At 39.5% G+C, this 14,247-nt stretch overlaps 2 protein-coding genes across 6 annotated transcripts in view; one reads left to right on the forward strand and one right to left on the reverse strand.

Moving 5' to 3' along the window:
* The window catches only part of slc26a1 (solute carrier family 26 member 1), a 47,621-nt gene extending 38,963 nt beyond the window's left edge, over window positions 1-8,658 (forward strand). For all 3 annotated transcript variants that reach the window (XM_078211720.1, XM_078211731.1, XM_078211739.1), the window contains exon 3: window positions 5,498-8,658. In XM_078211720.1, coding sequence (XP_078067846.1) covers window positions 5,498-7,021 — 1,524 coding nt within the window. In that variant the 3' untranslated portion in view covers window positions 7,022-8,658. The remainder of the gene's footprint in view (window positions 1-5,497) is intronic.
* idua (alpha-L-iduronidase) overlaps window positions 1-14,247 on the reverse strand; it is a 231,361-nt gene that overhangs the window by 188,005 nt on the left and 29,109 nt on the right. The window lies entirely within an intron of this gene.

The following is a 14,247-nucleotide window of genomic DNA, read 5'->3' on the forward strand; positions in this document are numbered from 1 at the left end:
TAACTTGTACTTATTAGATGTCACATAGCCTACTTTGGTACACTAATATTTTGACCCTATAGAAAGTCATCATTTCATCTCTCCTCCGGTAACTTAGAATAAGCATGTAGCTTGGATATCAATTGTATTTTAACAATTGACATCCAAGCTACATTCAGGACCAGGGTAGGAAATATAGATAAAGAAAATAGTTGCTACCAACAAAAAAATACTGCAATTCCAAGCTAGCAATGATTGTTTGGGTAATCACTGTTGGTTTAATAGTCAATGGTAAATGTATTGCTGAAGCAAGTTAAAAGTTATCACTCTGTATAAAAGACATGACTATATCTTCAAGATTTAACTTTTCAAAAGATCATAATACAATTCCTTAAATTGGCTTGATTTGGTAATAGCTGCTAAACAATGAGACAGATTTCTAAACTCATGTAATTAATGGATCTTTACAAGGCAACTCAAAATGGGTAGCTTTGTCACATACCGCTAAAGTAGTTTGAAGTTGAAGGAAAATATTTCATTTGTGGATTACGGTCAAGTATTGCTATATTTAATTTTAAAATTCTCATCCTTGTTTTCAAATCTTTCACCCCTCCCTATTTTCTGTAATTTTCTCCAGCTCTGAAATTTCTACTCAACTTATCTGGCCTCTTAAGTATACACAAATTTTAATAATTCTACCATTATTGTCTAGATTCTAAGTTCTGGAAATGTCTCCTTATACTTCTTGCCTTAATTTCCTCCTTAAAGATGCTCTTTAAAACCTACCATTTTGACCATGGTTTTCATTATTTCACCTAATATCTCCTAATGTGGCTCAGTTTTATATTTTACCAATGCTTGTATGGATGTTTTGTGTTAAAAACTATATACAAGTTGTTGATTATTTTTTCTTTCAATATCAGTATACATAGGATTACGTAGGATATATGGCTTGTTTTTGTGCCATTCAGCCTAACTAACCTATACCAGTATTTATGCTCTGCTCCCATCTTTATTCATCAAAATCAACAATCAGAACCTTTTATTCCCTTCTCACTCAAATGCTTAAGTCAAAACAGAAAATGCTGGCAATACACAGCAGGTCTGGCAGCATCTGTGGAGAAAGAAATATAGTTAATATTTCAGTTCTGAAGAAGAGTCATATTTGACTTGAAACATTTTCTGCAATGTTCTTCTGTAGCTTGTTGCAGTCCTCCTCAGCATTGACTTTCCCCACCCGCTATGGTGTAATCTGCAAACCTGGAAATTATATTTTTGAATACATCAATAATTTGGACATTGCAAATGGTGAATGGCAGTGGTACTGGCACTGATCCTTGCGGAACACAACTTCAGTCTTCTCCCACTCCAAATAATTATTTTGAAGTCAGCTAGCAATCCATTCTACTATTTGTCCTCTGACTCCACATTCTCTGATCGTACACTACTATGAGACATCTTATTGAAGGCCATTTGAAAATCCAGACAAATTACATCCACTGCATTACCATTGTAATCTTTGTTATTTCTTGAAAAGAAAACTCAATATGGTTGGTCAAAAAGAGTTTCTGTTCTGAAATCCAACTTGCTGAAAGCCCTTTTTGATCTGCTAGACCTTTGATGACCACTATAATTATCTAATGAGTGCCCTCCAATGTGAATAACCATTTGATCAAGATACATATGAATCAGGATTTCAGAGCTACAAATTAGAAGTGAGATAGGTGTATTATGGCGGCAGTTTATCTTTCCTGTACATTTAGGAGATGCCCTCACAATGCCATAAGTTAAACCTCGAGTCTGCAGGTCATGTTGTGCAGCAGTTGCAGTGCCTCAGCAGGCATTTTCATGTATACATCTCGGGAAAGACATCGGTCAGAAACACTTCCAGTTGGCATAGAGGCAATCGCCTGCTGGGACATCTTTGAGGGAGTCAGTCCACGTGCAGCCTCATTTGAGAAAATTAGGGAGATAGTTCAATGACTCAACTGGCAGAATGGTAATATTGATTTTCAATAGTGTAGAATTACCAAAATATGCTGCAAATAGTTTGAGAGTCTGAGGTTGAAATGTCACAGGTTTTTCCAGCTGCCTTCTTGCTTGTGGAATAAAATACCTGCAAATGACCTATGCTCATAATATTGTGCATTTGTTGAACTGCTGTTAGGACTGACTGCAGCTTTCTTCTGATCTGGGTCAGAACTATTTTTATCTCCAAGACGAGATGGCCTTGAATTTGATTTTTCTCCCGAGAGGGTTATTTTAGAGATTCAGAGTCTGTTTTTTCCTGAAACAAAAGCCTAGAAATTCTCAACTAAGCAATAGTCTTCAGACCTGGGCTGGTAATTCAGAAAAGTAAATTGGGATTGGAACTGGGCACAAACCAACCAGAAGACCAAGACAATGATGCTACCAGCCTATCAAGCTAGGTTTGGGAAATACTACTACAGCAGGTAGAAACTGGGACATTTCTCCTTAAAGAACACAAGGCTGGGAGGAGTTTTGACAGAGGTCTTCAAAATCATAAGATGTGTAGACATAGAAAGAAACTTTTGTTATTGATGGAAAAGTCCAGAACCCAGAGTCACCGATATAACAATGAATAGGAAAAGAACTAATGGCATTATGAGAAAAACATATTATCCCACAAATTTGTGGTTGGGAACAGGGATGTAATTCCTGAGAGTGTGGTGAAGGTTGATTCAATTGTGGCTCTCAAATGGGAATTGGATAAGCACCTGAAGAGAAAAACTATATTCAGGATCTCCAAACATACAAAACATAGTCCCTGACAGGGAAATGTTATGGAGGCAACATGGGTCATGGCTGCCAGATGGAGAGCTGGCAAGAGACCTATGTTGCCTGCTCTTGGGAAGGCCTGCTGGTATTATGTGCCAATCAGGCAGATTAGAGGTCACCAATGAGCCTTTTATGGAATCAAGACCCTGGGGGTGGGAAGTCACGCCTGCCCAAAGCTGCTGGCCAAAAGCAAGCAGCTTTAAATAGGCAAGTTCAGGTTGAGATTGGGTTTCCCATTTTTAAGACTTCTAACACCACCACTCTTCCATCAATCTTGTGGGTTGGGAGGGGTGTGGTTAAAATTCTAAAAAATATTGTGATCACCAGAATAAATCTGTGAATTTCATTTAATTACCTCTGGAGTTAAACTTATTCCAAAGAATGTTCTTAATCAGTTTCTAATTTCTGTAAGTGTGCTTAGTAAGAGTGAATATAATTTGTAAATAATTTCTTCATCAAAATAATTCCTGCAATGCTGAGGGAATATCACCACACATCCCAAACTGGCGCTGTAGAATTTGGGGGTTATTATCCTAACCGGATATAAGAGATCTGGGATTATTAGAAATTAGACTAATTGGTGGAGTTGCAAAGAGTGGAGCTGTACCACTCTCCCAGCAGGGAGATTCAAGATCCCCACTCCAGCTACGCTTTTACAAAAAAATTTCAAATGCAATTTGGCAATGTTAATGATTTAAGTATTTATTATAAAAAGAACACATTTGCACATTATGCAAGTCCATACTGATAAAATAGGAGAATGGACTAAAACATGGCAGATGGAATTTAATAATAGTAATTGTGAACTAGCACATTTTGGTTCAAATACTCTGTATAAAAGCTCTGGAAAAACCGAAGGACTCATGGGTACACAATTCTAGAATATTAAAGGCAGTCGATAAGGCTGAAATGTTAGAATCATTGAAACCCTACAGTACAGAAAGAGGCCATTCGGCCCATCGAGTCTGCACCGACCACAATCCCACCCAGGCCCTATCCCTACCCCTACATCTTTTACCCACTAATCCCTCTAACCTACACATCTCAGGACACAAAGGGGCAATTTAAGCATGGCCAATCAACCTAACCCGCACATCTTTGGACTGTGGGAGGAAACCGGAACACCCGGTGGAAACCCACGCAGACACGAGGAGAATGTGCAAACTCCACACAGACAGTGACCCAAGTGACCCCACCTCACCCATTCCACCCAATTTGGTTCACCTGGTTTAAATTTGCCTGCATTTAAGTGTGACAGATGTAGTTTGATGAACCCAAGTGTGATTGGCAGGGCATATGAAATTAAAGTACTTAATAGAGTTCTATATTTTTATCTCAAAAAGTAGAGAATAAAAAAGTAAACAGTAACAATAAGTTTACATAAAATATTTCAGCCTTAGTCCACACTAAAAGGTTATGGTGCTATTTCCTCGTCTGGAAGCGAGAATCTAACTTTTAAGTACTTTAATTTCATATGCCCTGCCAATCACACTTGGGTTCATCAAACTACATCTGTCACACTTAAATGCAGGCAAATTTAAACCAGATGAACCAAATTGGGTGGAATGGATGAGGTGGGGTGATAAAATGTAAAACATTCTTAAACCTAACCACCTTGAACCTGCCCACTTCCAGTTTTAACCAAGGTGAGCCACTCATTTAAAAACATTGAGGCTGCATGCCTCAGATTTTATCTTGCTTCCAGCTTTAACTGAGGTTATCTGAGCCTTTGGCAATCAAGCAGCCAGAAGGTTGTATGTGTTGCGTGCTGCTTGGAGCTTCAGCCCTGCCTGTGGGTCAAGAGGAATAGTAATGCTTCACTCAAATCCCTCCTTGCAAATCTGTTTGTCACTCCCTTAACTAACTCTATTCTTCATTGAACTTCTAGCTTTGTTCTAATCCAACAGAAGTCTATTCGCTAATCTCTTCCTCATCTACAGTGCTCCTCATGTTTATTTCAGGTGCAAGGCACTTATGGCACTTTGTATTTCTGCTTCAGATTTCCAGAAATTATTTTTTTAATCTCTCTTTCTTTGTAGTCTAACTCAGTGAATACAAATGGATGATTTTGCAGTTTCCTATCAACAGAGGAAAGAGTGCATTTCCACTTAAGAACTTTTATGGAGGAAACTGTTATTGCAGTACACTATACAATCAATAGATATATAGCTGTTGTACAATCTTGTAAAACTCTGCAATATGAATATTTTGCTACCAAAAGCCCCTATGGTTTGGTATGCTTATAAACACATCTATAATTCTACATTGCCCTTTACATATTTTTCTAAGTGTTCTTGCAAAAGCCACAGTGCTGAAATCACAATATAAGAAAATAAAATTGTTCCTGAATCATTCTTATTAGAAAGCTAAATGAAAACAACATTTTAAAAGACAGACTTCCTCTTCTCTGAGTGCCATGCACCAACCATGATCTAAAGTTCAGAGGCGCTCTTAGACTCTCCTGCTGTCATATTTTATAAAAAAGGGAAGTTTTATAGATATGGGCCAGAATTCTCCTACCTGCCTGAGGCTGGGATTATCCAGTCCCGTTGCTGTGAACGGAGATTTGGCTAAACACCAAATTCTCCGTTCTCGCTAGCAGTGGTATCGAAGCACGCAAGACCAGAGACATGATTATCTCTCATTTTGGGAATCAGGTGTCCAATTTCATCATTATGATTCATGACTGTTCTCATCATATGATTTTTTTTTGTTCCAGGTACTGATGGCAGTTTTCAACCTCGGATTTGTATCCAAGTATCTATCTGAGCCCTTGCTGGATGGATTTGCAACTGGTGCCTCAATTACCATTGTAACAATGCAAGTCAAGTACCTCATTGGAATAAAACTACCACGCAGTCATGGACCTGGCAGTGTTGTTGTAACTTGGATAAACATTTTTAAGAACATTCACAAAACTAATTTCTGTGATCTGATAACAACTGCCATTTGCATGCCTCTGTTAATTGTTTCCAAAGAATTAGGAGAACGATATAAGCACAAGCTTAAGTTCCCTTTCCCAATGGAACTGACCATTGTAGTTATAGCTACAATAATATCCCACTTTGTAAATCTAAATGAAATGTATGGTTCAAGCATTACAGGAGCAATCCCAACTGGATTCTTACCCCCGAAAGTTCCAAGTTGGCACCTCTTACCCAGAGTTGCCATGGATGCTGTAACACTTGCAATCATCAGCTTTGCCTTCACAATCTCATTGTCTGAGTTGTTTGCAAAAAAACATGGATACACAATACAAGCCAACCAAGAGACCTATGCTCTTGGATTTTGTAATGTAGTTCAATCATTTTTTCATTCATATGCCTCCAGTGCAACTCTGGTTAAAACACTTGTTAAAGATTCCAGTGGTTGTCAGACTCAGCTCTCTAGTGTTGTCAGTGCTGTGTTGGTATTAATGTTGCTTCTTTTCTTAGCTCCTGTATTCTATTCTTTGCAGAAGTGTGTTCTAGCATCCATCATTATAGTCAGTTTAAGAGGAGCTCTCATGAAATTTCGAGATCTGCCAAAGCAATGGAGGATGAGCAAAATTGACACTCTGGTTTGGTGGGTCACAATGCTATCTGTAACATTAATAAGTACTGAGCTAGGGCTTTTTACAGGGGTAACATTTTCACTTCTGTGCGTCATCATTCGCACTCAAGTACCTAGAACAGCTTTGCTGGGTCAAATTCAAGGTTCCAATCTATATGAAGATCAAGCAGAATACAATAACCTTACACCTATTCCCCAAATTAAGATCTTCCGTTTTGAAGCCGCTCTATACTATGCTAATAAGGATTTCTTTCTGAGTGCCCTGATGAGAAAAGTTGATCTGAATCCTGCTTTGGAGGTTGCAAAGCAGAAAAAGGAAGAAAGCAAGCAAACAAAAAAGAAAGAAGAAAAAACATTCAATGGCAACGTCAATCAAGAACAGCCTGTTGTCAGCAAAAAATTGATTCCTAAAGTATACAATTTTCACACCATTATTCTAGACTGTTCCGCAGTACAATTCTTAGATACTGTTGGTATTAATACATTGAAGACAGTTCTGAAGGATTACAATGAGATTGGCATCAGAGTCCTCCTGGCCAACTGTAATCCTTCAGTGATTGACTCATTGAATAGGGGAGGGTACTTTGGAGAAAACTGTAAGGAGATGGACACTTTGTTGTTTTATAGCGTGCATGTGGCTGTTCAGTATGCTAAAGCCAACTGGCCTGAAACAGGTAATTCCTCTCTTTAAGAGCTTTCATATTTATGTCCAGTGTTGATAAATGTACAGACGTGCACTATGTAAATGGCAATATATACCAAACTTATAATACTTTTATTTAAACCATGGAATCTATTTTGGTGTTTTTTTAATTAGTTGAGTAATAGCTCAGTCAATAAATGTATCACTCATGCAGACCACAAAGATCCCAATTTTGATTTGGGTCTTTACTGAGTTTGCTGATTTCAGCCAGACATGTGTGGAGATTTTACTATTCATGAGGAACAAGAATTAGATAGTGTGCATGGATGGCTTTGCTTTGCACAAAGAGGGCAACAATTGTCCATAGAAGTGTATACCAGATTGAGTGAGCACATTTAGAGAGGAGGGATGAAAGCGGCTCAGTATTTTAAAAAATATTTTAAAGTAATTTATCAGTGGTAATGAAAAGCATACAAACTCTATGGTTTGTGATATATTAAAATATATACTTTGTTCACTTATAAATTGTACAAAGTGCAATTAAGACTGCACAATCCTCCCAAATTCTACCAGTGCTTTGATGGACGGCAGCTATGCACTATCGTGCTCACTGGACATAAATATTCTTTATATGTAACATGTTAACTACAAAACCTCTCAAACTGTCTTGCTGTAAATAAACAAGAACATTGACATTAAAGTAAATTGCTGATTTAAAACACACACTGTGGAGGTTTGAAAGGAGAAGCAAAAGCTACTAGTGTATTTTCAGTAAGTACATCCTCACCTCTCTTAAAAAACGATATTCAACTAGTTAGGAGAACTTTTTCGCTTTCTTGGAAAGGGAATAGTCCATAGCGGCAGAAAGAGAGGACAAAAATGAAAATGAAATGTCTTTAATTTGTTTCAATCACCGTGTATAGTGAAGCAATAGTATCTACTACGTTTAATGAAAAATATTTTTGAAAAAACAATTGAGTACGTGTCCTACAATGGCAGAATACTAGCTATCATTGTGATCATGTCAAGAATGAAATGTTTAAAAGGTAGTAATTAAAACAGGGGCAGTAATCAAGCTGCAATACCCAATAAATCTGTGTTAATTATTCTAAATTTTGGCACATATTTGTAATCTGTGTTCTAACAATGCTTTGTTCCTGGAAATTAGACCAAGTAATACTGGAAAGAGTCTGCATGTTCCAACATTGCACTGGTTCAATGTTGGAATTACACCCAGAAGTAGAGTTGACTAGGTAACTGTAAATGAATAAAAGTAAACAAACTACAAAATTGGATAGTTTAAATTCAAATTCTATTCAAACTACTATTTGTGTACCTATAGTTCAGCTGACTCATGAAATTCATTTTTGCCTAGGGTGTTTTTTGGAGGAAATCCGGTTAATGTATAAAATACCACATGATCTAAAACAATTATTACAGTAGTGATATTTGTTGTAGACAGCTTAGTTAAAACAGCATCTATTGCTAATGTCATGAAATTATGAAAGGCATGATGAAACAGAGACCTATGCTTCTGAATACTTTGTACTTTTCACAACTTGTAATAATTACTGTATTTTGTACTCATTTCTAAATTTACTTGTAATAGAAATTTTTTTTGCAACAATTTCATCATTGTATCTAAAACCTATATAATTAACAATGTGCTAAATAAAGATGATTAAATACTGATATCCTCTAATTCAAATAAAATGTACATTCAGCTCATGTTTCAAGCATGCACCTGGAATAGATATTGATCAATATTGCTAGACAGTAAACATTTTTATGCAAAAAAGCTTGATTCAAAAATATCTGTAAAATCTGAAGCTGGAAAGATTAATACTTCAGTTCCCTATTTTCTATATAACAACACAAGCTTTGGACAAACCATTGGTTTTCTACAGGAGTTGTGGGTCCATAATGCACTTGAGTTTTAAATACTGTACTTAAAACTATCGGATGAAAGAGCACAGAGTGTTTCCATGAAATAAATTCACACCCCCATCTCACGCCAGAGAATACTATTCTCCCTCCTTTTTTCTCGTCTTGAACCGCACTGAAACTATCCGAGTGATTCAGAGGCAATTTCTTCCCCAATTTGTCAAACATACATTGAGAAACGATGTGCAAAAAACTTAGTATTTATAATCATTGTTACACCACTAACACAAAGTTCAGAAAAGGTGGCAGAAAAGGAAAAAGGAAAAAGTAGAAAAACACACATACTTTGTTTTTATTTTAATATCCTTTATTATAAGCCCACAGTATACAGGCTTCTCCCACTTCGCATCCCTGCCCTGACAGCTTTGCTTTGGTGAGGATTAGTGGGAAGCCAGAGGATTGGGAAGTCTTTAAAAGCGAGCAGAGGACAACTAAAGAAAAAAGGGGGCAGAAGATGAAATATGAGTGTAAGCTAGCTAGTAATATAAAAGAAGATAGGAAGAGTTTTTTTCAATATATAAAAGGTAAGAGAGGGGCAAAAATAGATATTGGACCACTGGAAAATGAGGCTGGAGAAGGAATAATAGGAAACAAAGAAATGGCAGAGGAACTGAATAGTTACTTTGCATCAGTCTTCACGGTGGAATACACCAGTGGGATGCCAGAGCTCCTGGAGAATCAGGAGGCACAGGTGAGTGTGGTGGCCATCACTAAGGAGAAGGATCTGGGGAAACTGAAAGGTCTGAAGCTGGATAAATCACCCGGACCGGATGGACTACACCCCAGGGTTCTAAAAGAGATAGCTGGGGAAATTGTGGAGGCATTGGTGATAATCTTTCAGGAATCACTGAAGGCAGGGAGGGTCCCAGAGGTTTGGAAAGTAGCTAATGTAACACCACTGTTTAAGAAGGGAGGGAGGCAGCAGACGGGAAGTTATAGGCCAGTTAGCCTGACTTCGGTCATTGGCAAGATTTTAGAGTTCATTATTAAAGATGAGATCACGGAGTACTTGGAAGTTCATAATAAAATAGGACTGAGTCAGCACGGCTTTGTCAAGGGGAGGTCATGTCTGACAAATCTGTTTTAGAGTTCTTTGAGGAGGTAACGAGGAAGTCAGATAAAGGAGAACCAGTGGACATGATTTATTTAGATTTCCAGAAGGCCTTTGACAAGGTGCCGTATAGGAGACTGTTAGATAAGTTAAGAGCCCATGGTGTTAAGAGTAAGGTCCTGGCATGGATAGAGGATTGGCTGACTGGCAGAAGGTAGAGAGTGAGTATGGCAGCCGGTGACTATTGCTGTGCCTCAGGAGTCGGTGCTGGGACCAGAATTTTTCACAATATACATCAACGATTTGGAAGAAGAAACTGAAGGCACTGTTGCTAAGTTTGCAGATGATACAAAGATATGTGGAAGGATAGAGGAAGCAGGGGGGCTGCAGAAAGACTTGAACAGGCTAGGAGAGTGGGCAAAGAAGTGGCAGATGGAATACAATGTGGAAAAGTGTGAGGTTATGCACTTTGGAAGGAGAAATGGAGGCATAGACTATTTTCTAAATGGGGAAATGCTTAGGAAATCAAAAGCACAAAGGGACTTGGGAGTCATTGTTCAAGATTCTCTTAAGGTTAAATGTGCAAGTTCAGGCGGCAGTTAGGAAGGCAAATGCAATGTCAGCATTCATGTCGAGAGGGCTAGAATACAAGAGCAAGGATGTACTTCTGAGGCAGTATAAGGCTCTGATCAGACCCATTTTGGAGGATTGAGAGCAATTTTGGGCCCCATATCTAAGGAAGGATGTGTTGGCCTTGGAAAGGGTCCAGAGGAGGTTCACAAGATTGATTCCTGGAGTGAAGAATTTGTTGTATGAGGAGCAGTTGAGGACTCAGGGTCTGTACTCGTTGCGAGTTTAGAAGGATAAGGGGGGGAATCTTATTGAAACTTACAGGATACTGCAAAGCCTGGCTAGAGTGGATGTGGAGAGGATGTTTCCACAAATAGGAAAAACTAGAAGCAGAGGGCCCAGGCTAAAGGAACGATCCTTTAAAACAAAGATGAGGAGGAATTTCTTCAGCCAGAGAGTGGTGAATCTGAGGAACTCTTTGCTGCAGAAGGCTGTGGAGGCCAGGTCATTGGGTGTCTTTAAGACAGAGATAGGTTCTTGATTAATAAGGGGATCAGGCGTTATGGGGAAAAGGCAAGAGAATGGGGATGAGAAAAATATCAGCCATGATATTAGAAATCAGAAATCACTGGCAGAGCAGACTCGATGGGCTGAGTGGCCCAATTCTGCTCCTATGTCTTATGTTAATGTTGTTAACAGGTGTTTATTGTTGAGTATTTTCTGTTTCAAACATTTGTTTGAACTACTCCAGGGATCATATTGTCCAGCTGGCAATGTCATAAGTCACAAATTTCAAACATTTCCATTTGTGTACTTGAAGCCATCAAGTAAAGAACGCAATTTTAAACTATAATTCTTTGGCTTTTTTAAAAAAACTTGTTCAGAAAGTCTTGTGTGTATTGTATATCGCGGAAAGCCTAATTTTACTAAAAGATACAGAAGTGAATACACCCTCAGCTTTAGTAAGCCCCAAGGCAGGAAATGTCTCTGAAATTAATTTGTGGAAGCTGGTGGATTGTTATACGACATTTAATGTTAATGTGCTTTATTTGAATGTTTTACTGTGAACATTTTAAACAGTCTGAAGTTAAAATTGCATTCTGTAACAAATCGAGGGCAACGCGATGTGGCTTGAAGTAACAAGGGATTCATTGTCAATGATAAATAAATATCAACAACAATTGGTTAGACTGAATCAATTGTGCGACTATACAACTCTCCTCCCAATTGCGGGACCACCTCGATCCATGATACGCGCCCTCACTCCAGATTGGTTCAAATTCCCGCCTTGATGTCCCAAACACATAGCCCTCAGAGAACACACACTCAAAGGGATCACACTACCAAACTCTCTCTCCACCCCCCCCCCCCCCCCCCGCCCTCACATGCAACATTTGTCAGTTTTCTTTGAATTGTGATTTTCTTTCTGAGAAGCTTGCCTAGCCTCCACCCTCCTCACCAACTTTCTCAGGAGGCTAAGGAAATTTGGCACATCCACTACAACTCTCACCAACGTTTACAGATGCACCATAGAAAGCATTCTTTCTGGTTCAATCACAGCTTGATATAGCTCCTGCTCTGTCCAAGACCACAAAAAACTACAAAGAGTCGTAAATGAAGCCCAGTCCATCACACAAACCAGCTTTCCATCCGTTGACTCTGTCTACACTTCCCGCTGCCTAAGGAAAGCAGCCAGCATAATCAAGGACGCCACACACCCCAGACATACTCTCTTCCACCTTCTTCTGTCAGGAAAAAGATACAAAAGTCTGAGGAGACGTACCAACCAACTGAAGAACAGTTTCTTCCCTGCTGCCATCAGACGTTTGAATGGACGTATCTCGTATTCAGTTGATTTTTCTCTACCGACCTACCTCCACTATGACTGTAACACTACATTCTGCACTCTCACCCTTCCTTCTCTATGTACTGTATGCTTTGTCTGGAAGTTGTGCAATTCTTGCAACTAAAGTTGCCTCCCCTGTGGTGGGATTATAACTCTAGTCCCCCACAACAACACCCATCTTCAAAGGTTATCTCAGTCCTTCTTTGTTGGGAGGATTTCCATTCTTCACTGTTGGTAGGGTTTAACCAATTCTGACTTCTCATATTGCCACCCTTGCATTACCACTTTTTAATTTCTGACAATCTTTCTGTCCACATTTTTATACGTCTTGATCAGGTGCAGTGCCAGCACTATTGCTTAAGGCACCGGTGGTGATGTCCGTGGCAAGGGCAACCAGCTGAGCGTGTCTGCATTTGGTATTTGTGTCCCAAGGCAATGCTGAAACATATAACTGCATGCTGCTAACAATAGAGCCCATCTCTGCACCCTTGCAGAGGCAATTGGCACTGACTTATCTTCTCTGAATAGATCTAACAATGACTTGTGATCGGAAATTGTGAAATGCCATCCATAAATATACTGATGAAAGTTTTTGACTGCATCGATGACTGCCAAGTTTTCTTTATCTATCTGGGAATACTCTTTGTCCTCATCTGACAACGTTCCAGAAGCAAAGACCATTGGTCTTTCCACTTCATCAGGCATCCGGTGAAACAAAACTGCTCCCACTCCATACGCAAATTACTACCAAAGGTTTGGTTGGATCAAAGTGCACCAACTAGGCCGACGACTGCAGAGCCTGCTTAATCTTTACAAGGCTTCTTTTTGTTCTTCTCCCCACCTCCAAAGTTAATGTTTCTCTAATAGCTGGTGAACTGCGGTTAAAGTAGTAGATACATTCTGTAAAAATCTACCATAATTCACCATGCCCAGAAATGACTTCAACTCTGACACGTTTTTAGGCTGTGGAACCTTCTTGATGGTTTTAACTTTCTCTTCCAAATGATGTGTAACCCTCTGCTTGGAATGTACATTTCTCCTGTTTCAACCTAACATCTATTTCTTTAAATCTTCTCAATACTTCTTCCAAATTGGATCGGTGTTCTTCAGGTGAGGCTCCTGTAATTAATACATCGTCAAGATAAACCAAGAGATGTCTTGTAAAAGGCTTGCCATCGTACATTGGAAAATAGCACAAGCTGATGGGATGCCAAAAGGTAAATGTGTATACAGGTATAAGCCCTTATGGATGCTGATGGTAACCAGCCTTTGTGAATCCTCATCCAACTCCAGCTGTTGATAAGCACGTCTGAGGTCTAATTTGGTGCATTTTAAATGATAGGCTAGTTTGGCATAGAGGTCCTCAATTCAAGGAATGGGGTATCTGTCCATTTGTAATCCCTGCAAATTCAGGGTGACCTTACCAAAAAAGTCTAAGTCTCAAACGAGCATGAAAAGGGGTGGGTTTCAGATCTGCTTTTTCGGTGAGGCCACAAGTCCAATCTTATGCCACTTTCTGCACAATCTCTTTGCCAATAGGGGGAGGGAGCGAGGCCTTAGCTTGCCGAAAAGGTGGCTGCTCAGAGTAGAGTGTGCAATTGCACATGTCGGTCACCTCCAACCCCTGGATAACACCCACCTTCCCCCCCACTCCAATTGCTGGCCTCCACGGCCCATTGGTCCTCTTACTCCCACTGAATATCGCCCACCCAGATCCATGCCCTGGCCAATCGTCGGTTGCAGAGCATGCACTTTCCCCCTCCCCTTAAGCCCTGCCCCATCCAGATCCAGCCTCTCTCCTTAGGCCCCACCCCCTTCGTATTGCCCAGTGGGCACTACAAGTGTGCCAGGCTGGCACTGCCA

This window comes from Mustelus asterias, chromosome 1 (genome assembly GCF_964213995.1).
Source record: "Mustelus asterias chromosome 1, sMusAst1.hap1.1, whole genome shotgun sequence".
NCBI lineage: Eukaryota > Metazoa > Chordata > Chondrichthyes > Carcharhiniformes > Triakidae > Mustelus > Mustelus asterias.